Source organism: Takifugu rubripes, chromosome 1, assembly GCF_901000725.2.
Source record: "Takifugu rubripes chromosome 1, fTakRub1.2, whole genome shotgun sequence".
In the NCBI taxonomy this organism is placed as follows: domain Eukaryota; kingdom Metazoa; phylum Chordata; class Actinopteri; order Tetraodontiformes; family Tetraodontidae; genus Takifugu; species Takifugu rubripes.
In genome coordinates this window covers 17,506,873-17,529,559 of record NC_042285.1, presented here as the reverse complement: position 1 = coordinate 17,529,559, position 22,687 = coordinate 17,506,873, and the positions used below count along the sequence as shown (strand labels likewise).

The following is a 22,687-nucleotide window of genomic DNA, read 5'->3' as shown; positions in this document are numbered from 1 at the left end:
TTCTGACGGAGATTGTTTTTTTAAAAAAATGCTGAAAACACTGTTAGATGTAAAACTGTGCAGGGACCCCCCACATCATCTATGGTTGGATTGAATGATGACCAAAAAGCTCACTTCCAAACTGTCCATGTTATTCAGTGTGTGCAGATTGTTTGTGCACTCATTACATGTTTTTTTGGCAATAACAACCACAAAATTAAATCTTTGTTTCCCTTGCAACTACTCTGTCTTATTTGCAGTTTATGTTGCCTCCTGATACTTAAAAAGAGTGAAAACACATGTACAACCACCATGGAGGAGGAACTGGATAAAGGGTGCTTGAAAGGTGAAGATTCTGATATGACAAACTCAGTTTTAAGCTGTTTGATGCATTTCTACAGTCAATCATGGTCACGCTTGGGGAAGACAGGTGTGGGCTGATGGGCTTTAAGAAAGGTCAGATGAACACTGATGAGGATTAGCAATTCAGATTGGACTAAAGGGGCTAATAGGTTGTTGTAGACCTGCCTGAGTCTGATTTGATTAGCACAGAGCAGGTGGAAAAAGACCCAAATGGGGAAGAAGGAAGCAGCTAAAATGCTGCACATAATGATGTATGCTCCATGTCTCTCACTTAGGCACAACAATAAGATGTGAGTCACAATACAGCAACATAAACGTGCAGTTGACTCCATTGTGAGGGCCCCTTCTCTGTATATCTTCCCACTAATGATTCTTCCTATTACACACATGGATTATCAGAATACACACTCGGACCATCTGTCCCTGTACCACATCCATCTTGTTTAAAATGAGTTGTGTGCTACAGAATCATTAGGAGAGCAGTTCTGAGAGGAGACTTCCTGCTTTTGATGGTTCATTCCCTGACCTTCTTACAGGGCTATCATGGTGGTGATGTAAATCTCCCAGCTTGAGTCATGTGACAGCAACTGTCAGCACAATTCCACAGAGTCTTAATGCGCGGAACAAGGAAATTGGTCAGGCTGATATCAATCAGACGCTTGAATTTTCATCAGCTGGAAAAAATAAAGCTACATCATTGATAGAGCATCCATGCAGTCCATGCTAATGAACATGCATTATCGCTTGTTCTGATCGTAAGCGTTTGAAAGAAGGATCTTGTATCATTCTCTAAACAAGATAAAACTTCACAGAGCCAGAGCAATGTGCAGATTTTCATTAAAGTCTGCATGCAGGGATTTCTTTCAGCACCGTGGGCAGCGAGAAAGCTGCAGCCCCTGCAACAGTTCCCTGAACAACAAATGAAATGCACGAAACTGCTGTGTTTCACCAATACATCCCCACGCTATGGTGCTATTCAAAGTTTTCATTGTTCTGCAATGGCTGAGTGGGCCACGATGATGACAGCCACGCAACGCCAACAGTATCTTGATCTGCAAGTAGGAATGATGCAATGCTGTTGATATGCATAGCATGTGCTCCCCGGCCTCAGGTGTGTGCTCTAAGCATGAATGACATGGTACTGCAACGGCAAGCAAAGTGGGGGACACGACAAAGCCTGGATTAGGTGCATAAATCACCGGTGCTGTTAACAATATTTAAAGCAGCACTACTGACACAGGGGAGCTGTGGCTTGAATTCCAAATGTCAAGCATCGCTTCCACAGGCAACCGACCAAATGAAAGGTTGAGCTGAAAGAGCTGGGCAAAATGAATCACGTCAATAATTTTAGAACATTTGCAGGTTGTTTCTATGTATTGTGAAAATATGACGGTTGCATTTTCCTGTGACAGCTGACGGACAAAATTGCACTTAAAGCACTTGTGGCATTGACTCAAAGATTCTGGAAGAAATGCCCAACGGTTACCATGACAACAGCGTACCCACCCATTTCCTTGAGCTTGTGTGTGCGTGGATGCGTTTGTGTGTGCGTGACCTAGTCTCGTTGGTCCTACCTTGCATTCCTCCATGCACGTCCTGACCGAGTACACATCCGTCTCGTATTTCTGAACCAACAGTTCAAACTCCCGGTAGTTCTCCTGCGCCCGCTGGTCCAGAGACTGATAAGCACGGACGCACTTTCTACATCCTCCCTCATCCTCCTGTATCGCCACATCCAGGGTGCAATTCAAATTGCCCACACTCGTAAACCCGTAAAACAAATCCAAAAGTGAGTAAGAATTACAAAAAGAAAGGTATAAATCACTCAGGTTGACGTGCGCCGGCTGCGTTCCCTTCTCCCCTCCAGCGGAGAGGCCCAGGCACACCGCGTCAGCGTCCGCGAAAGTAAAGCAGTCTTTGGACAAGCTGTCAGGGAGACAGCTGTCCATCCGCCACAGAGTAGAATTCCCTATAAAAATAACATCTTTCTCTTTGATGAGGCTGTAAGGGTCGGGTGATGCCGGAGTCTGGTGCAAGGTGAGGGAGTTGGTGTATTCGCCCATATCCGTTATTGCAAGCCCCTCGTCCGACCGCTTGTCCCTGGTCCGCGTCAGTTTCGCCTCGGTACAAAACCACAAGTGATCAGAGAGCAGGACGGTGATGAACAGAAGAGAGGCCAGCGACAGTCTCCATCTCTGGGCCCGCTCCGGTTCTGTAAATGGCTTCTCGTTCTCTCGGGGTGCAAACCAGAATTTTAAGCCTTCATCGTGCTGCCGACGCATCCATGCACCCCTGGTCATATTTTAGGAAAGTGCTGCCCTGGCCGACTCCACCGCGGGGGCTGCTCTGCCACAATATTCATTGACTTGGGGGGGAGATGTACTCCGGTTGGTTTTCCTCTGTAAGGTGCCGTGCCTTTGCCGGACCAGGGCGCTATTCTATTGCGCCCGCAACAATTGGTGCTGTTCTGATCCAGTTAGCGCGCCCGCACAAGTTAAGGTTCGCGCTGTCGCATTCCGGTTCTCCATGACTCGCCGTGGATAAACAGCGTCCTCTTTGACCGCATGCCTCCTCAGCCTACCGTCCCACTCCGCGTTTATTCTCTGGGCTTCTCCAGGGAGACCAGCTGTTGCGAGCCTCTCCGTAATGCTGCGCGTCTGCCACAGTTCGCTCTGCAGATTCAATGAAAGGACGGATACGAGCTCTCGGATGCACTCATGCCTTCTCTCCGTCACGTACCTCGGTGGAAATCCTGCAATCTCTTCTCCACTTGGCTATTGTCATCTTGTGCCGCGATTAAGTTGCCGCCATGTTCGTCTTGAAACACTTTTTCGGAGAGCTGGGTCCTTTTGCGTCATCTCCATCGTTGCGCAGTGGCGGAGAGGCTTATTGCTTGTGCGCGCACGTCCGCACGCATACACACAGATGCACACAGGAGGAGAGAGGAGGAGCACGTACACACATTAATGCTTATATATGGAGAATAATCTGATCTTTATGGGGAATAAACGTCAAAACCCCTTATGACATCTTGCTTTTGGTGGAGGAAAAACAGTTGAGATGTCAACTTTCCAGCCTGATTTCATGCAAACACCGTTGGTCATTAACCCTCAGCCTTCAGAATATTCTCAGAACTGAGGGGGGTAAAAAATATTCCAAGTGAAACATTTAACAACGTTCATGAAAACAAGGCCAACCGGAACCTCCATGCACGTGGAAAGCAGCTGAACAAGCACAAGCTTAAATAGAGCTGAGAATACGGTTTCGCTGTTCTTTGTAAATGGGTCTTATCTACCTTGTTTAGTCAGTGCATACATAACAAACATGATAACATCACTCTGTAGGTCCTGCCTGGGCTGTATGTGCCCGGGCCTTTTAACCAGAGAGAGACCTGCTCAGGGAGACCTGAAAGCAACTAATCATTGTTCTTGCACATGGCTTCAAGTGGTGTCAGGGACAGTGTTCAATGTTTATGGGCTGCACTGGGGATAAGGCACGAGATGGTTGCCTGATTAACACATGCTTAAGGCAGATCATTCTGCAATTTGTTTTCAAGTGGGTAAAGGTCTAACTCCAATCAAATTAGCAACCAGTGTTCATCTGACAATAAAGTTCAAAAGAATGGTAACAGTGTAGGAATAGGAACTTTACTGAACATAGTCTTACATTTCTGTACCTCACTCAATTTAGATTTAGGATAAGCATCGCCTGCATAACCTGCAGTATTACATTTTTAAGAATGAAATCCAATTGACTTGGATTACAACACATTGACTTGTCTTGGGTGTGTGTGTGTGTGTGTGTGTGTTGGGGGTAGTGAGAGGGTAAGAAAGATCAAGTATGTCTCTGTGAGATGGAGGAAGATTCCGTTCTCTTAATTTTACGACATTCTGATCTGGCAGACATGGCTCATCTGTCATCCAAGCAGGGTAATGTCTGTGTTTGTGTGTGTTTGTGTGTGTTTGTGTGTGTTTGTGCATACATATGTATGTATAATGGGATCAGTAACTAATTAGATGCATGCACGATGCAGAGAATTCTTGAGCTACCACTTTAAAGACACATGCAGCGTCTGTAGGTGCAGCATGTGGGGCTCACTTTCAGTTTCAGTTTAACACAATCACGTTTGATTTACCGATGCACTTTTACGGGAATTGCACTTGTACAAGTGAATGACTGTACAAGCCATTTGTAATTCTGTTGTTTTCTGCATTTTGTTCAGTTGTATTTTGGAATATTTTAAGATTCACACTTTGTGAATCTGATAAAATCAGACACGGCATGCACACCTGCTGGTTGACGGAGTTCTTAATGAGTTAGAAGCTAAAATGAAAGGCTTTTTCCTTAAGGTGCTCATGCAGTAAAAGCAGCCTCTTCCCACAGAGGCAATAATGCAAATGAAAAAAAGAGCAGTAAAATATGGATGCAGTTCTGGCTGGGTAAAAGAGGATTGAATGTAAAGAGGATTTCAACTAAGTCATCTAAGCTAATACATTAGCATACATTTGCAAAAACTGGTCAAAATTATAACTAGGAAAAAAGCATTCAGACAGCGTAGACCTCTGCCAAGCACATCATTTCCCCACATATTGTGACTTACATGCATGAGACAATGGTATATAAGCAGTCGTGATTCAAGGTTACATAAGAAAATAGGGCGCTTTGAACAAAGGTCAAAAGTCCCTCCGCCATCTGGAACAATTACATTTTGGTTAAATAATTTAATTTAATTGTTCGGATTTATTACAATTTATTACCTTTAACAAGGTTGTGTGTCAGCCGGCGTTTATCTGTCTGTCTGTCTGTCTGTCTGTCTGTCTGTCTGTCTGTCTGTCTGTCTGTCTGTCTGTCTTTTACCGAGTACATTTTTTCCCAGACAGGTTTCATCAAAATTTGAGACTGTCAATATGGAAACCTGCCAATCTGTGTCAAAATCCAAACTCCACAGCTACTATAAACTCTGCCTATGAGCCTCTTTATGTGAACCTGTCGCTAATATCGCTCTTTTTTACCTCCTCCGCTCTCTCTGACATCACTGCTCAGCCTCACGTTCCTTCTGCGATTTCATCAGTCTGTCGCCAGAGAGGAGCAGACATCAGGATTAGCTTCAGTGATTGGTTGGAAAAGACAACACCCCCAATTCAGGCTGTCTGATATAAGATTAATGTTTTATCCCACTCACAAAAAATGTACGTGTGTGTGTGTGGGGGGGGGGGGGGTGCTTATGTCTCGTAAATGACGATGTATTTGCCAGTGTGCAACTGTGTGTGTGTTGTTCTGATGCCTGTGTGCCACAGTGTTAATGTGCTTATTATGTAAAGGTGAAAGTCCCTCTTGACCTTAGAGGTCATATAGCTTGACATAAATTTGATTAACTCAAGGTTGATGTGCTGTCAGTCATATGTCATGGAACCTAAATTGATAACAGGTCAAAGCTCTTTCAGTGTAAAGAATATTTGCCATAAACAATCACTTTTGCTTATATATTAAATCGTTAATATATGGAGTTTCCATAGCAACGACCTAAGAATTTCCTTACCATAATCCCAGTCATATACTGGTACAAGGCAGACTCTACCATGTGTACTGGCGTCATCAGTAGAACTCAAGTGTCATTGAGATTAATTGGGGGTTCTGTATCTTGCCCAAGGACCCTTGAACATTCACACTGCGGGGGTTGACCTTGGAATCGTCTGCATTCCATCAGGATGTGTTCAGTGGCTCTGCAGTCTACTGTAAGTCTTCCAGCAACACCAAACATGATATTCTATAATAATATGTATGTGTCTGTGCTGTAAATGCTGATTCACAGTTGAATAATGACAGGTCATGCTTAGTTCTTATCACAGGACACCACCAGAGGAAAAACAGCACCACCTCACTTCCACTGACTTCTCTGAAAGGAATGGAAACCAGTGGCTCACTGGAAGGTGAAGAAAATCCATGGAAGGTCAGCGGTGATGTAATGTTTCAGAGCACAATTGGCTGTAAATTCTCTTTGCTTGTGGCTGATTGGTTAAACAGACACATATTGTACGGTTGGTCACTGGAATCGTGGGGGTGGGGGGGGAGGGGTAGGCAGATGATGAAGATACCAGCATGCAGTTGAAATTCCCACCCGGCACCACCTCTGCTCCGCCTCGGGGTTTTACTCCTCTAATCGATTGACTAACTCCATTTCTATTCCAGGAATCCCTCAGCAGCTTATCAGCGCAGCTCACTTTCCCAAGGACACTGTTTATTCCTGCACCCATGATCCTGGATTCATGGTCCCGTATTCCCACTGTAACTCCATCCTCCCATGAAAACAATGGATTTTAATCAGGATTTTAATCCACTACCCCCCCCCCCGATTATAATCAGTACCGGTATTTAAAAATGAGGTATTTCTTAGCTTCATTATCTGATCTTTAAACAGTATAGAAAGATCCAACGTGAGATAATTACTAATCTCATCATAAATAAGATGCAGACCTGATGAATATAGCGTCTACTAACATTACTGTGATGATTAGTGTGTTTCTACAGGGGTCCAGAACAGACAAGATTTTATGAATTGAGTATTTGTCAAAATGATCACATCTGTCATCTTTGTACTAATTAAATTCTAAAAAATTCTAGGTCTCTTTCGCCCTTGGAACTGTATATAAGATAATAAAGGGGTACAAATGTGTTCCCTGTGTCAAACCTTGATGTGAGGCACTAACTCGCTACCACATCTGTGGTGGCAGTTTGTATCCATCCCTCATGAAGGTGAACTGGAATCTAACTAATGACGTTCACTGGTCCCCATTCACTGATCAAACAACGGTATCGTGTTGAACCTGCTACCCAACCACACTTCCTCCAGATGGAATGAGCGATCTCTGAGAACATCAGCTGCGGGGAATCAGCCCTCTCCGCAAACAGGAAGAAAGCAGGGAGAGCGCTGCCACTCTGCAGGGAAGCGAGCTGCATGTGGCCCAGCCTAAAGGGATTCTTATGAGGTTGTCAAGCTCAACCTGAGCCAGATTGACAACAGCTTATTTCCTTCCCACCCCCTGTCCTCATCCTGATCTCCTCATTCTGTGTTTTTTTTATGTTTAATTCAGGAGTCTTGGATGTGAACTCGAATTTCTCACAAAAATGTATAGGCTGAAGGAAGTGGGAAAAGAGCCATCGGATTGATGATTTAGTAATGCAAAGCACGGAAAAGGCTCAGTGTCTCATCAATGGAAAATTAGTTGGCATTTTCGAATGCATTTGCTCCGCGCTAATCTGTGATTCCAGAGGAAAATGACTCCTGATGAAAGGGATGTGCTTTGGGATCCAACAGGAAGGTGGGGGGAAGGAACACTCAGGCCTTTGAAGAGAGGGCAGTGATGTCAGACCTCGGCTAACGTGCAGCCACAGCAGCATCCAGTAGTGAGATCCGGTCATCCACCGGTAAAGGCGTGCTCACAGATACAGCTAGCACCCAGATAAAGCTCCGATCCTCTCATGCTTCATCCTCATTTTCCTCTTCACCTACACCTCCAGGCCTGATATGAGCAGACAGAGAGACACAGACAGACAGGAAGGCAGGCAGATTAGAGTTTCCTACACTGATCTGTGCCAGAGATGGTGCGTTTTGTGTGTTAGCCCGTGTCTGGGCTGCACTGATCTTACTGTAAGCTCTCACTCCGCTTCATCCACCTCAAACCTATACTGGCTGACCTCAGATGACTTTGCAGACACTCTGCAGTCTACCAGTCATGTGCTAATCTCTCCCTCCCTCTCTCTCTGGAGGTTTGGGTCCCTCATCACATTTATTTTTCTCTAATTTCAGAGACAATAAGCGTTCACGGGCTGATTCTCAGAGGCACCAGTGCTGCGTCGGCACGTGCAGGCAGGATGTTCAATATGAAGGTTGGGCCGCTGCACGCAGGCGCCCCTTTCCATCACCGAATCACGACTGGTTCACTTGACCAATTACCTTTGTCAGACCAGTCAAAACAACTATTACGTTCACATTTTCATACACATTAGAGTGTCACGCTCTCTTTTACTCCACTCATATATTTCTACAACTCAACTATTTGATACATGACAGACCAAACAGCCGGAGGGCCTGAGCATAATAATTCAACTCCAGAGCGGCACCAGGCACAGATGTGACTGTGAGTGGGTTCTACAGCGAGGTTTAAAATAGCACATCGCTGGGCCAACACACTTCCTTTATACACACCTCATGGTACGCAGCCACTGGCCAAATAATTGATACACCATCGATCGTTGTGTCGCTCAGCGTTGCTCTCTCAGTCACGTGTGACAGCGGCGATCATGATGTTTCCACTGGGTGTGGCCAAAGCCGCGGCCCGGCTCCTCTGACATTACCGTGAGTGATGCGTATTTGATTTGCAAGTCAGTGAATGCCATGCACAAGGTGATAGATGCGGTGTCCATGGCTACAATGTAAATGTGTTGTCACCTTGGAGACAGAGCATCGCTTTGAGTTGGAGAGGGACAGCTCCTTCATGGCAACTCCTCATTTTCAGATGCGACACAGAAGAATGTGGAAATAAAGACAAAACTTTGCCCCACCAGTCACACCTTAAACTTACCGGCAACATTCAGCGACTGCTCTAATTTAACTGCTAATCAACAACATGATTTAACAGATCGTTAAATCACCAGGGCCTAATCAGCTTGGCAAAATCGCCATGCCTAACTTTGACACTGTAATACTCATATTCTCTACACCAAAGGATGTCTGATACTTGCCAGGAATAAACTGGTTGGATGCAGCAGCATGATTTATGCGGCATTTAGTCGCATCATGTCAATTTGTTTTAATTAATCTGATGATAATTCTTTTGTGCAGAGGTGCAAATGTTGCACTACTGCTCAGAATGACATTAGAGGAGCGGGATCATCCTCACCTTCACCTTCCCTGGGATGGTGCTGTGGCTCTGCAGATCCACATAACCCCATGACCTCTCACACAGGCACGGTGCACAACTCCCTCCGAAGTCATTTAACGGCGTGTTTAAAACATACAGCGACTTCCTAAACACATAGATCTGCCAAGCAGAGTGGGATGAGGATGGTATCGCTTAATTTGAACTAAGCCTGCACAACAGAGATAGGACAAAAAAATCCATATGCCGATCAATATCATTCAAGATGTTTGACACAAGAAGCAATTGACTGGCTGTAAACATTGATCTTTCATTTTTTTAAACAATGCACTCTGGAGCTCCATGCCATCATGACTTCCAGTCCTTCACTCCAGCCTGGCGTGGGACTGAAATTGGCCAAAGAGAAAGTTGTCCTTACACACTCCAGCCAGCTGGTGGCGATATTAAACAACCTGTTGGTGAAGAACAAGTAGGAAAAAGAAAGGAAACTGTTACCATTTCAGTGCACTCTACCCTGCATTTGCTGTGGTGCAGTAATCTGTAGAAGGCAATAAAGCTGGATTTATGCTCCTGTGATGGCTCCACACTAAGTCCTCTGCTGCAGCGTTTGTGTGGGGGTATTATGGCTACACGGGGTGAAGAACTGAAAATGGAGAAGTGTGGGTGTAGAGACAGTGAAAAATCAGCCTAATCACCATCAACACGACACGCTGAAGCATTCGAGAAGAGGTGAACGTGAGGGCACAGAGGCCAACAGGGTCGTGGTCTAATGCAGAATAAATGGACCGTCAGCCTCTACAAAGTTCCCTATTAAACCCCCATCATCTAAAATAAATTATCTGGATTTGTTTTAATAGCTTTATAATATCAAATAAAGCTGACATGGATGTGTCAGGCATTCCCCTGATATTCGTTGGTAGGTCACATGTTTCTTTTCTGAGAAATGGAACTGAAACAGATCGCGATACGTTTGTGGGTGCGTTGGAAATGTTTTTACTGCTGTGTCATAATTACATGTCATGTTCATCCGAGCATTTATTAAAGCGCGCTCATTAACAGGGAAATGCAAACGAACATATGAAGAAGCTTGACGACCCTGGTGCCAAGGTCAAAGTCTTTCCAGAGTTTAGCAGCAGGATTATTACATCAGCCAAGGAGCTGTCTGTCTGTCTGTCTTTCTGTCTGCCTGCCTGCCTGCCTGCCTGCCTGCCTGCCTGCCTGCCTGTCTGTCTGTCTGTCTGCCTGCCTGCCTGCCTGCCTGCCTGCCTGCCTGTCTGTCTGCCTGCCTGCCTGCCTGCCTGCCTGCCTGCCTGCCTGCCTGTCTGCCTGCCTGCCTGCCTGCCTGCCTGCCTGCCTGTCTGCCTGCCTGCCTGCCTGCCTGTCTGCCTGCCTGCCTGCCTGCCTGCCTGCCTGCCTGTCTGCCTGCCTGCCTGCCTGCCTGCCTGCCTGTCTGCCTGCCTGCCTGCCTGCCTGCCTGCCTGCCTGTCTGCCTGCCTGCCTGCCTGCCTGTCTGTCTGCCTGCCTGCCTGCCTGCCTGCCTGCCTGTCTGCCTGCCTGCCTGCCTGCCTGCCTGCCTGCCTGCCTGCCTGTCTGCCTGCCTGCCTGTCTGTCTGCCTGGCTGCCTGGCTGTGAGCAAAGGTTGTATTTTAATGAAATGTATCAGCAAATTTTGATCAAGGGCCGTGGAATTTTATTAAATTTCATTCAGTTGGGTGAGCGTTTGTGTTGGTTTACTGCACGTTTAAACAGCATCTGCTGAAGCTGCTTGCTGTGTTTAGTATGCTGGTAATGTGCTAACAGACACTGAGTTGAAACCACTTTCCCTAAAATACTGTATCAGGGTTATTATATCTGCAGCATCTTTGATGATCTCATTTACTCTGCTATTATTATGACCTTCCCTGATGCTCAGATACATAATAAGCTTGTTTGGTCGTTGTGCCAAGTGGATGGATTCAAGAGGTGACTGCACAAAGGCTCCTTCTCATTCTGTAAACCTAGTTTAAAAAATAAATATGTTAAAAAAGTCTTTATTTCTTCATGATCTTCTTCATATGGAAGCACAAGAATTGGTGGATTTAAAGAAATAGGTTTCAGGTTCCTTGTTTTAATTATAGTATAAATAGATTATAAAATAAAGCTGGAGCTCTTTATGCTAAGGCAGTCTGGGAAGGGATAAATGGTGCTTATTTTTCAGTCGTGTTAATAAAAGTATGTTATCAAAATATAGACCTGACTGATACTGATGGAACTTAGCATGAAGGCCAACTATGTTTACCCTCTCTCCATCGCAGCCATTGTTGTTAAACACACTTGAAGTAAAATGGGCTTCAGGATGAACCGGACCACTGATCTCTGGGGGATAGTTTCCTTTTTGAAACCAGTGCAAGTATTAAATAGCGTCAGCAGCACCAATCTTTGAAAGGGTGCAATATCAAGGGCATTCTGTAATTACAATGTGTTCAATTTAGCCTGTGGAGACGTCAGCCTCCACACAAAACAAGCCTACAGTGTCCTTGAGAGCCAGCTACCGCCTGTCGGCTCGCTGGAGGAGTAAACAGTAGGAAACGGAGTGGGGTCAGGTTGGTGAGCAGAAATCCACTGAAAGAGTACATTTCACTCCATTTGGAGGGCACTCCGTCACATCGTGAAGGTCAGTCAGACCAATGACAAGTGATCGTTTGAGCTTTTGGGGAGATCGCTCCCGGGAGACAGACGACATGAAGACTTTGGTCTCCTGCTGAAACAGGTCAGGTTGTGGTCCTGGTGAAAGGTCGCAGTTGTATCCTGAGTGGATGGAAAGGCCAGCTTTCGCTTCTCATTTAATAACTGTGTTAGGTTGTGCATGTGGGGCCCAGTCTGTCTGGAGAGGGAAATGTTGAAAAGCAGCTTTCAGGAGAAATACTAAGCAATGTTTTTGAAAACCCAGCTTTGTCTTCATGAGTGCAAACAGATGTCCAGAGATGTATAGGTTATATTAGGGTTGAAACTATAGTACATTTATATGTAGATACTTTGTATATAGTAGATATGTATACCTATGCACACACACACACACACACACATGCCGTTACTATTACCAGCATACCTATCGTGCTATGCGAGTCAGAGATGAAGGTACGTGTCATCAGAGTTGGTTCTGGACATGCTTTGTCCCCCTGAGGGCAGGGCCACTCTACAAATTCAACAATCAGCCATGCGGCTAAAGTCTTCAGGTCCTGTGGCTCCTGCTTTAGCTGCATTTTCTGTCACGTGACCCTGTAGCGAGAAGCAATGGTCAGGGAGCCCTGTAGTTTAAAGAGGAGGGTCGACCTTTGAATCGCCTCCGTCCCTCCTGATTGTCCCCTCAGCAGCCCCTCTCCACCTTGTCATCTAGTTTAAGTAGCGTCTCTTTAGTTTTTCCTCACATGCAGACACACCAGCCACACTGCTGGTCACCCCTGGGGCTTGTACAATACTAGCATAATGAAAAGGTACTTTCCACTTGTGACGGAGCACAAGGGGGGAGGGATATGTTTAAATGTCAATGGTAATGGGGGGAATTAGCAGAGAGTTGGATGTTCTGCAAGTGCGTGTGGAGGTGGGCATTGTGATTACAGTGCTCAAAACCTGGATGAATGATGTTTTGCTTATTTGTCTTGACCACATAGTGCTGCTAGCAGCATGCAGCGCTTGTGACAGCAGCTCATGGAGTTGATTCATGCTGTCCAGGCCTCGACTCTCTGGATCAGGGCTTGATTGCAGTGTATCGCTGCAGCTGCAGCCATGACCCCGCACTGACCCCATAAGTTAGCCCCCACTGCATGACGGGAGACTACAAAATCAAACGGCGCTGATCTCCGTGGCCCGACTGATTTAACTGCAGCCATAATTTCAGCATATCATTTATTCTCCTCTAGTCTCCTTCCTGTAACCGGAGCGTCTCTGTGGTGCCATGCATCATAGCTCCGGCGGGCCCACAGGACCACGGAGTTCGAAGGATTGATGCTTTTCCTCGCGGATCATTGCTGAGCAAGCCAATTCAGTGGCTGCAGCAATGGGTTGGGACATGGAACAATGCAGGGAAAATGAAGGCAGATCATTTCAAATTGGTGACATGGATTAGTAGACTAATCAAACCTCAAAGTCATGAGGCCACATCCCATTTTAGGAGGATTGAAACTTTCCTGCATAGTTACTGAGGTTCTTTACCAAAGATTCAGCAAAAGGAGTTTTACAGTTCTGAACCTCCTTTGAGTCAGAATAGACTCTAATCAGTCTTTTGCCACTTTTAGATTAAATCTAAAGCAAGACCAAAGTTGTCCAACACAGGATGTGGCAGACATTTACAAAGTTTTGTAAAAAGCAGGATGAATGATGGAGAGAGTCAGAGGGGAAAGAAATCAGTAGAACAAAGAAGGTCGTTAAACACTGTAACAGTCTGTTCACACTTGATTCTGCTTTATTAACTTCCACAATCTGGAGAAGTTATTCCGTTATTTTTTTAATCCCAAAGCCCCCGCTAACACTAAAATACACAGTTATTTTATAAGATCAAAATACCTGACAGGAATTATTTGGAATTTTTTACACTATTTGGTTGGAATACCAGAGACAGTTCAAAAAAAATTTTGTAGTATTGATATTTACTATTTTTATCTCACATTGTGAAATATTGAGAGGTTTTCAGAGTAACAGATATAACAACAGAAGTAAAAAAAAAAAAAAGAAAAACTTTTTAAAATTGTTATTTGTGTCTCTGGTTGAGTTATTTTAAAGGAGCTAATTTAACTGGGCTATTTTTGCTGTGAAGCTTTCACAGGTTTTATACCAATATTGTCGCAAAAACAACTGACCCTGAAAGTCAAATGTACCAAGGATATAAAATGATCACCCAGGTAAAGACCAAGCCCACGTATTTGATGAAATCTTCCTGTTGATGTTGATGGGTGTTTGCATTTTGTGGAGAGTTGGACTCCGTTCAAAATATAAATTAAAAAAATTCAAGGGGAGCGCTGAATGGCCAACAGCTGCGCTGTGCTCTGCACGTAATCTGTCTGTCTCATCCAAGGTCACAGTGAGTGTGAGTAAGATGATAAATACACCATTTTCAATGTGCATCTGAGGAAAAAGATATTCAGAATAACAAAGAATACACAAAGAACCACACTGAACAAGCAGGGGCAGTTGTAGAATTATTATTATATTTCTTTTTTATTTTATGGTATTTGACACTTGGGGTGTGACATCAGCTGGCATTTTGTAGGGTAAATGGTGTCAGTTGTGATTCCACTAAGAGTCTCACGCTTTGTAATCTGCTTTTGAGCTTACTTCAACAGCTGCAAGGTTATACATAAATTATGCTAATTATTTCTGCAAGTGGTGAATAACAATAGCGTTTGTTCCTCTTTTGTTGGATGCATTTTGAAAAGTTCTCAATCCTATACATTATTTAATTCACACCATTGTGAAATGCTGTGCTCTTAACGTTTTGATTCATACATTGTATCAGTACATGTGTTCTGTGAATGATGTTTCTATTCTGTACAATTTTACCACCTGCTGGCTAAAGATTAGAACTGCAAGGTTGATCCACGCAGCCAATCTATTGGTTGTATTTACAGAAATCGGAAAGCACCTGAATGAGTGTTGACTGGTATCATCCATGTTCGGCTGAGTCAATGCAAACAAGAATACCCTGGTTCAAATATATGTAATACAATAGGTTCAAGACCATGACCCAATAATCTGAGGATGTAAGCATTATTTACATTGGATCGCGCATTATTTGCGTTGGATGCCTTTTCATTTTTTTGGTAAAACCATTACGGCGACAGTATAGAAAAATGACCAAAATAAATATCAAACAATCCTCTGACCCTTCTAAATCAACCCCACAAGATGGCGGTGTGAAGAAGAAGAAAAACGCGAAGAAGAAACAGAACTCTTCTTTATTTGCTGTGAACCGAATTCTACCCGGAACATTTGAAGGGAACACAGCCCTAAATGCTAACCAGCTAGCTTTGCCGGCTGCTACAGCTGACAAATGCTCATCGTGGGTTCCCACCGGTTAAGTTGCACCATAAACTAAATTTGCTAACTGCTATGTGACAGTATTTGTGTTTTTGTGTTCCTTTTTTGTAAAATATCATCTGTAAGCTAATCATGCACCTGGAACGTTGAAAATAAGACAAGGGTGAGTTTGTGTCTCGATGGCCACTGACAAGCCAGTTGACCAAGTAAAAACGTTATTACAGTGTTAATAGCACTAGCTGCTAAATGAGCAAAGGATCGCTTTAGTTAGCATGCATGAAGTGTAGCTGACTCTACGTTAGCAAACGCGAATTGTGAACTCAGTCTTTGAGCCCTGTAGTAAGTTTGTTATACAGCCTTGGCAGCCCAGAAAGGGCTCTCAAAAACACCGACCAGAAACGTAAATGTATTTGCTGATGACGTTAGCAGGCTAATGCTAGCGTTTAAATCGTGGTCATTCTCATATTGACTGTGATTTTTTTATTTTTTTAAATGGATGTGTTCTGTTACTGGGCTGACAAGCAGATGTCTGTTTGTGGGTGTGGTCGCGACCCTGTTTGGGACATAAAAGGCGTGTTTGACGCAAGCAGCTGCGATGTGGAGATGAGTTTAAAGGTGCTGGGTTCATGTCTACTAAAAACACCACGTTTTAACTCATACCTGCTTTCTGCTTCCTCCTTATTGCCGTTAAACTAGACTATTACTTGCACAGACCGATAACCAGAGTTGCATGGTTGGTGGTTAATTATGGTTCTCTTATAAAGCTCCCCTATTATTTATTTATACTGTCTCAGCACAACAGGAACCGATCATAGCTCAGTATAAATCTTAGGTACAGAAACAGCCACGTGTAATTGCATTAGAGAGACCTTCCCTGATACTGCATATATATTTAACATAAAGCATCTATTAAGGCGACATGAAACATTTCAGACAGTCACAACGAAATTGGTAATGGTTTATTATATAATGCAATGTTATTTTAGACATTATTTTATTTGATAGTGTTAACTTGGAGGTCTCCATCATTTCAGAAGTCATCTGAGCATCTAAGTTTTCATCTCAGCCTATAGATATATAATGATGAAGGCTCACCCAGTCTTCCCCAGCTTTATTGAAATGCAGTTGTATTAAAACAGTCTTCCCCCTGTCTGCTGTGTCTGTTCACAGAATGCGTGTTCTGTAACTCAGCTCTTGTGTAACCATGGAGAAGCCCTGGAGACTGTGGGGGGCGGTCGAGCGCTGTACTCTGACACTGGTGTCCTGGTCCTGGGGCGCCTGTCGGGTCTCCCTGCTGGCCCTCATTCTTACTTATCACCTGTACGGAGGATTCCTCCTCCTGGCTCTCATCCTGGCCTCGGTGGCAGGGATCCTCTACAAATTTCAAGATGTGCTCCTCTACTTTCCCGATCAGCCCTCGTCCTCTCGCCTTTATGTTCCCATGCCAACAGGAATCCCGCACGAGAACGTTTACATTCGCACCAAGGACGGCGTGAAGCTCAACCTCATTCTTCTCCGCTACACCGGAGGGGAGCCTCCTGGAGGTGCCTCTGGGAATCAAGGCAGCCCCCCTTCTGCTCCGCCCACCATTATTTATTTCCACGGTAACGCTGGCAATATTGGTCACAGGGTACCAAACGCCCTGCTGATGCTGGTCAATCTGAAAGCTAACGTGGTGCTGGTGGATTACCGCGGCTATGGGAAGAGCGAGGGGGAGCCCAGCGAGGACGGGCTGTACCTCGATGCGGAGGCCACGCTGGACTACGTCATGACGCGTCCCGATCTTGGCAAGACAAAGGTGGTGCTGTTCGGCCGCTCACTGGGGGGCGCTGTGGCCGTGCGCTTGGCGTCGGTCAACCCTCACCGCGTCGCCGCCATTATCGTGGAAAACACCTTCCTCAGCATCCCCCACATGGCAGCGACGCTCTTCTCCTTCCTGCCCATGCGTCTGCTGCCCCTGTGGTGCTACAGGAACCAGTTCCTGTCCTACCGGCAGGCGGCGCTGTGCCGCATGCCCTCGCTGTTCGTGTCCGGTCTCTCGGACCAGCTCATCCCACCGGTCATGATGAAGCAGCTTTACGAACTGTCCCCTGCACGGACTAAACGTCTGGCCATCTTCCCGGAGGGCACGCACAACGACACGTGGCAGTGTCAGGGCTACTTTGCTGCTCTGGAGCAGTTCATGAAAGAGCTGCTGAAGAGCCACGCCCACGAGGAGGGCGCTCAGGCCTCGGCGAGCGTCACCATTATTTAAAACGGCCAGTCAGGGAGCGAGCCGGGCCGGGAGCGGACGGACGGACGCACTGTATTAGAATTTGGGACGAATGTACGTTTTTCTGCTCTTGTTTTTATTTCACTCTTTCCATTGTAACAGTAACGGATGAAGGTTGTACTGGTTGTAGAGCTGAAGCCTTTTTTCAAAAGGCCTTTTGTGCTGCAGCTGAAGCCGCGCGTGTTCGTGACGACGGAAGAGCCGAACAGACGCGTCCCGAGAGGGAAACCGCGAAAGAATATGGCGATCGTTCAACCAAATTAAGGTTCACGCAGTTAAACGGTGGCTCGCCAATCTGAAAAGTCTGAAACGCAAGCAGTGAAACTAGATCACTGTTATTTAATCTCTGAAACTCTGGGATTATGTAAAGCTGTAATCCCAAAGTGCTGAGTGATGAGCAAAGTTCTGAGGGGAATTCTGCAGTTTTCCGGCCTAAGAGGAAGGAGCGTTCAGACTTCTGCCTTTCTGTACCCTTTTAAAACAAAAATCATTTCTGCTATAAAAAGCTTTGGCTGTCAGAAGCATTTGTTTCAGTATTCCTGCTCTTTAAATGGCTCATTTGGTCCCTCGGATGATTTCAAACACCTTTTTTTTTAACAGAAAAGGGCTCCAGTCAACCTGAGATCGGGTTCAAAGTTGAACAGGAGCGTCAGAGTTACTGCTGATCTCTCTGTCGTGACCTTTTGAGGTCAGAGGTCGAGCGCTGTTTACTCTGATAATCCAATAATAGTTGCTCAGAACGAGGAGAACACCTTCGCGTAGCAATGCCAAAATCGAGAGCAGCATTTCAGAACCAATAAGACTGAATGCGGTGCGGGTCAGGGGGAGGGGCTTCTAATGAGCTCATCAGCTGGTCCTGCATGTCTTCCACGGGGCGCAGCAGAGCTGGGCACGCCTGCGCTCAAAGCCATTCATGGATCTCCTCAGCCATACATGACACCTAGAATCTGAATGTTTAGCAAATTCCTGAAACAAAAGACTGAAATTCTGTTGATCCAATAGCTGGACAGCTGGTGTCCAGGCTCCTGTGGAGGTGGAAGGTTGTTCCCTCAGAGCAGACGTGCTTTCTAGCAGTTATTGTATAGTTTATTTCCTCTTCTATTTGAACCATAATCTGGTGTGGATGTGTTCATTTCCCGTCCGTATTGTTGTCAGTTGGGTTTAGAATCCCGTGTTGGCTTTCATTCAGGAGCAACCTGTAGAATCTCCACTTGTTTTAATGGTTTGATCCCAACCAGAAACCTGTCCTATTCCCTTGGAAAAGAAGCGAATGTTCAGCTTTTCTGCCGTTCTCCGCCAGGTTGGGTTTGGTGCCAATGTGCTGCAGAACACGCGATTGTGAAGCGAGGGGGGAGGATCTCTGCGGGCCTGCGCATTGCTGATTCTCCCAATGGACAGAAATATTAACGAACATCTGAATGAGTCACCATTACCTTTCGTACGGATCAGTTTTTTCAAGATTGTCCATTTTACAGTAATCTTTCTTTTCTATCAGAACAATGTCAGCCTCTTTTTCTAAGCACACATTTTCACTTTCTATTTTCCGTACTGTAACATGCAATAAAGTGATAAAGGAACGGCGCCGCCCCAGCGTGTTTGTGTCAGACGTGGATCCGGGCATCGTTTCGCTTTCGGGTTCTGAGAAAAAAAACCCTCGACTCCGTTGAAGCGTGCACTTCTTCTTTTTGTTTCCTTTATTCGTGCCGTTGTCGCTGAGTTTGAGTTCATCTCTGTGGTTCCTTCTGTTTGCTGTCACCACGTCACTTATCTAGAAGCCCGCATCTGCCCTTCCTGTTCCTGCTCCGCAGTGGCTGCAGGAGGTCAGCGGAGCGAGCGGGGAGCAGAGGGATGTGTTTTCCTCATTTCGGGGAGGTGGAAAGCGTGGTGGAGGTGGCTGGGCTGGGCAGGAAGCTCTGACTGCGGTTAGCAGAGCGCAACAGTTGAGAGGGGAAGCGGCTGCCATTTTTTTTTTCCTCTTTTGTGATTCTTTTCTGCACAGTCCCTCAGACACAACCGGAAGGGATTTGAGGGAGGAAAGTGAGCGTTACAGCCGTTCAGGCGGGAATGAGAGGAGCCAAAACCCCCCCGACTGTCTGAGGAATCCAGACCAGCCATGCTGCCAGCGTAAGCCCTCCGTAGGTCGCATGGGACCAGTGAGGGTAGGTTTGGAGGCTGGGAGCGGACAGAGGGCAGGTGAAGGGAGCCCGTCCTGGCCTGTTGTGCTGCTGACGCTGGTGGCCATCAGCTCTTCCTTCCTCTCAGCAGTGTCCCTGTACCAGCTGCTGGCCCTCAGAGCTGAAGTTGATGCGCTCCGATCAGAGGTGGGATGCACGAGGGAAGATGGGCAACCGGCCCAGCACGCCAGCCAGGTACGCCAGCAACAACCGCCAGGCTGCGTAGCGGCAAAGACGGACGCTTTAACAGTTGATCTGCTATTATTGCTGATCAGATGGCCAATGTCAGCAGCTGGAGAAGCAGTCAGGAGGTCAGAGGTCGGAGACCTGGATCTCCGCATGCTTTTCTGTCTTTGAGGAGGCAGAAAAGGTTGGCCGGGACAGACACGTTAGGTAAGCTACTGAAAGAGCACAATACATTTGTCTTCAATAACAACACAGGTTAACCTTGTGAATGGATACAGAACACTTGGTTTTGAGTCAAGATTGAATTATTTTTAAGCTCAAAAATCCTTGAAGCATCCTGACAAAGTGCAGATGGAAGGCTGCTCTAAAAATAAAGTGAGAATGGCTAAGCAGCGCTGGTGAAAGCCACATGCAGAAGTCCCTCTTTATCTTTTAACGCTGTGACTTTCAGCTCTGTCTAGTCAACACATATCAGATGTGAATCGTTGCCACAGTAGGGTGCAACACTGTCTTGACATTGGAAAGGAATGTAGACAAACTGGTATAATCTTCTCTTCTGCCAGTTTCTCAGCCGTGTCTGCAGATGTTGGCCAACAGCAGCAGGACTACCTTCAGAAAAGGTAACATTTGGGCAGCTGAGCATGAGCCACATCCAGCTTCTGCTGCTCTGACTGGTTGCAAACATGTTTTGGTGTCTCGACTCAGAGTTGACCTCGGGGCCACACACGGGGATTCCCTGGAAGTCCGGACTAAGGAGAGGCTCTGCCCTGGAGGCAGATGGAGACAGCATTTTGGTCGGAGAGGAGGGCTTCTATTTCGTATACAGCCAGGTGGGTCCGCTGTCTATCGTTACCGAGTGTTGCCACACGAGGGCGGTGTCGCCCCGTTTGTCACCAGACCGATCCTCTCACAGAGGGACGCGCTTGTTCTGGTTTAGAGACCTTGAAGAAGGTCAAATAAGTGAGATAACTGTGTTTGAAAATGCCGTTCCAACACAAACAAGCATAAACAAGAAGCGCCTTCGCCGCAGCTCTTTCATTTAAGCCTGGATTTCTACTGTGCTCAGGTCTACTACATGGACAGCATTTTCGCCATGGGGCACGTGGTGATCCGCAGGAAGAGGACCGTAGTGGGAGATGAGACCCCAGAGGTGATCCTCTTTCGCTGCATTCAGAACATGAACCCCGTGTACCCGTTTAACACCTGCTACACAGGAGGTGAGCCATTAATGCTTTCTAATGACTGATTAGCACTGTCGCCTCACAGCAAAAACATCAAGGGTCAAATCCCCCTGGGGTCAGAGGCTTTTCTGTGTTGTGCCTCCTTGTTTCTGCGTGGGTTCTCTCCAGGTTATCCGGCTTTGGAGCGTAGCTGAAGCGGTGACTTTAAGTTGACCTTAGGTGCAGGGGAGTCTCTTTGTCTGCATGTTAGACACCTCTCACTTGAAGGCACATTTCTCTTCTCGCCACCGCACAGTTCTGTTGAGAATTCATTTGTATTTCTTCAGGTATTGTCAAACTGAAAAGGGGAGACCATCTGGAGCTGCTCATTCCCCGCTCCACAGCCAGCGTGTCCCTGGATGAAGACTCCACTTTCCTGGGTGCTATCAAACTGGGTTAAAGTGTGACCCCTGGGACTCTATGAGGTGTGCAGATTCATACTTGACCTCTTCTGACTTGTTGGCATGTAAACAAACGCACCCAATTCTGTTCCGCATTCTGAGTTCCTGCGCAGCTTCCTCCTTATTCACTTCTATATTTTAAAATTTTTGCACCCTGAAATCAGCGAGCTGCTTAAGGACTTCCACTATTTTTCATCATTTCCTCCTGCAACACAATGAAATGATGCTACAGCCAAACTAATGGTCCCATTTATCATCTAACGCTGTTACCTGGTTGCAGATGATGTTTGCATGCAAGATGTTCACACGTAATAATGTGGTGACGTCATCCCAGAAATGTTGTTGGCCACAAGACGAAAAAACGAGTCACAGAAAGGAGCAGGAAAGGATTCAGGGGGGAATGTGCCTACTAGACCGACTGTGGGGGGAATGAAACAGACAGTATGAGAGTAGCTGCTGCTTAATGGATCTGTAATGACGAGGACCCTCGAGGAACCAGTGAACTCGGCAAAGTGGATGCATTTCCACTTAATGTTATGTTAAGCTGGAAGCCTGAAGATTTTTTTTTTTTTTTTTTTTTTTTTTTTGCCAAAAGATGTAAAGGATAATCGGACAGAGTGCGTGCTGAAAATACATGTAGCCTCCAGTGTTATTATAATTAATCCCCACAACATTCAGAGATTTATAACACACGGGACTTTTCACCGTGGTGTTCAGATTATCGTGATCCTCGTCGTGCTTCATCTCCACCAAACGGCCGCTATTTTAGATAAACCCTAATGTCACAGGCCCGGTGCGTCAAATGCGTCAAGATGGATGATGGATGATTTCATGTACGGAGACTCCAAGCATAAGGATAATAACATTGTTGGTGATATAGTCTAACGATCCTTTAATATTGTTTGCCTGTTATTTTCGAATTTTCCAGCTCTGTGTAAAATTTCCAAACAATGAAAAAGTGTTTTCTTTTGTTTCTGGTCTGAAATAATAAAAGCCAAGCAAAACACGGCCTCCTGTGGCCCAGGAGCTGCCTATATCTGCTGTTATTTTTAGAGCTTTCATTTTGAAGAGACTGATACTGCTGTGGACACACACACACACACACCACACACACACACACACACAGCTTCATCCATTGGGGCAGAGATTTAGACAAAGCCTGGTGGGTGGTCACTTCTTCAGCAGGCGTTCTGCCCTTGAG

The 22,687-nt window shown here is 45.8% G+C and overlaps 3 protein-coding genes across 7 annotated transcripts in view; 2 read left to right on the top strand and 1 right to left on the bottom strand.

Moving 5' to 3' along the window:
* Positions 1 to 3,243, bottom strand: part of nalf1b (NALCN channel auxiliary factor 1b) — a 53,731-nt gene extending 50,488 nt beyond the window's left edge. For both annotated transcript variants that reach the window (XR_003891154.1, XM_003961765.2), the window contains exon 1: positions 1,917 to 3,243. Coding sequence is in view for 1 of the 2 variants with exons in the window: in XM_003961765.2 (XP_003961814.1) it covers positions 1,917 to 2,642 (726 nt within the window). In the remaining variant the exon portion in view is untranslated. The remainder of the gene's footprint in view (positions 1 to 1,916) is intronic.
* An 8,573-nt stretch (positions 3,244 to 11,816) lies between these two features.
* On the top strand, positions 11,817 to 19,643 carry abhd13 (abhydrolase domain containing 13). Of its 3 annotated transcripts, XR_003889644.1 has the most exons (3): positions 15,169 to 15,396; positions 16,404 to 17,559; positions 19,505 to 19,643. XR_003889644.1 is itself a non-coding variant. In XM_029842127.1 (2 exons), exon 2 carries the CDS (start codon positions 16,438 to 16,440, stop codon positions 17,485 to 17,487), a length of 1,050 nt encoding a protein of 349 aa, XP_029697987.1. In that variant the 5' UTR covers positions 11,817 to 11,970; positions 16,404 to 16,437; the 3' UTR covers positions 17,488 to 19,082. The 3 variants fall into 3 exon arrangements, 2 of the variants coding, with proteins under 2 accessions (XP_029697987.1, XP_003961759.2); XM_029842127.1 differs by lacking the exons at positions 15,169 to 15,396; positions 19,505 to 19,643 and adding an exon at positions 11,817 to 11,970 and having other exon boundaries at positions 16,404 to 19,082; XM_003961710.3 differs by lacking the exon at positions 19,505 to 19,643 and having other exon boundaries at positions 16,404 to 19,082.
* Positions 19,614 to 22,520, top strand: tnfsf13b (TNF superfamily member 13b). 2 transcript variants are annotated; one of them, XM_029842142.1, is made up of 7 exons: positions 19,614 to 19,874; positions 19,955 to 20,072; positions 20,429 to 20,485; positions 20,571 to 20,695; positions 20,932 to 21,015; positions 21,132 to 21,244; positions 21,373 to 22,520. In XM_029842142.1, the coding sequence occupies exons 1-6, from the start codon at positions 19,650 to 19,652 to the stop codon at positions 21,234 to 21,236; spliced, it is 714 nt and encodes a 237-aa protein (XP_029698002.1). In that variant the 5' UTR covers positions 19,614 to 19,649; the 3' UTR covers positions 21,237 to 21,244; positions 21,373 to 22,520. The 2 variants fall into 2 exon arrangements, with proteins under 2 accessions (XP_029698002.1, XP_003961760.1); XM_003961711.3 differs by lacking the exon at positions 21,132 to 21,244 and having other exon boundaries at positions 20,932 to 21,082.
* Positions 22,521 to 22,687: the final 167 nt, after the last annotated feature.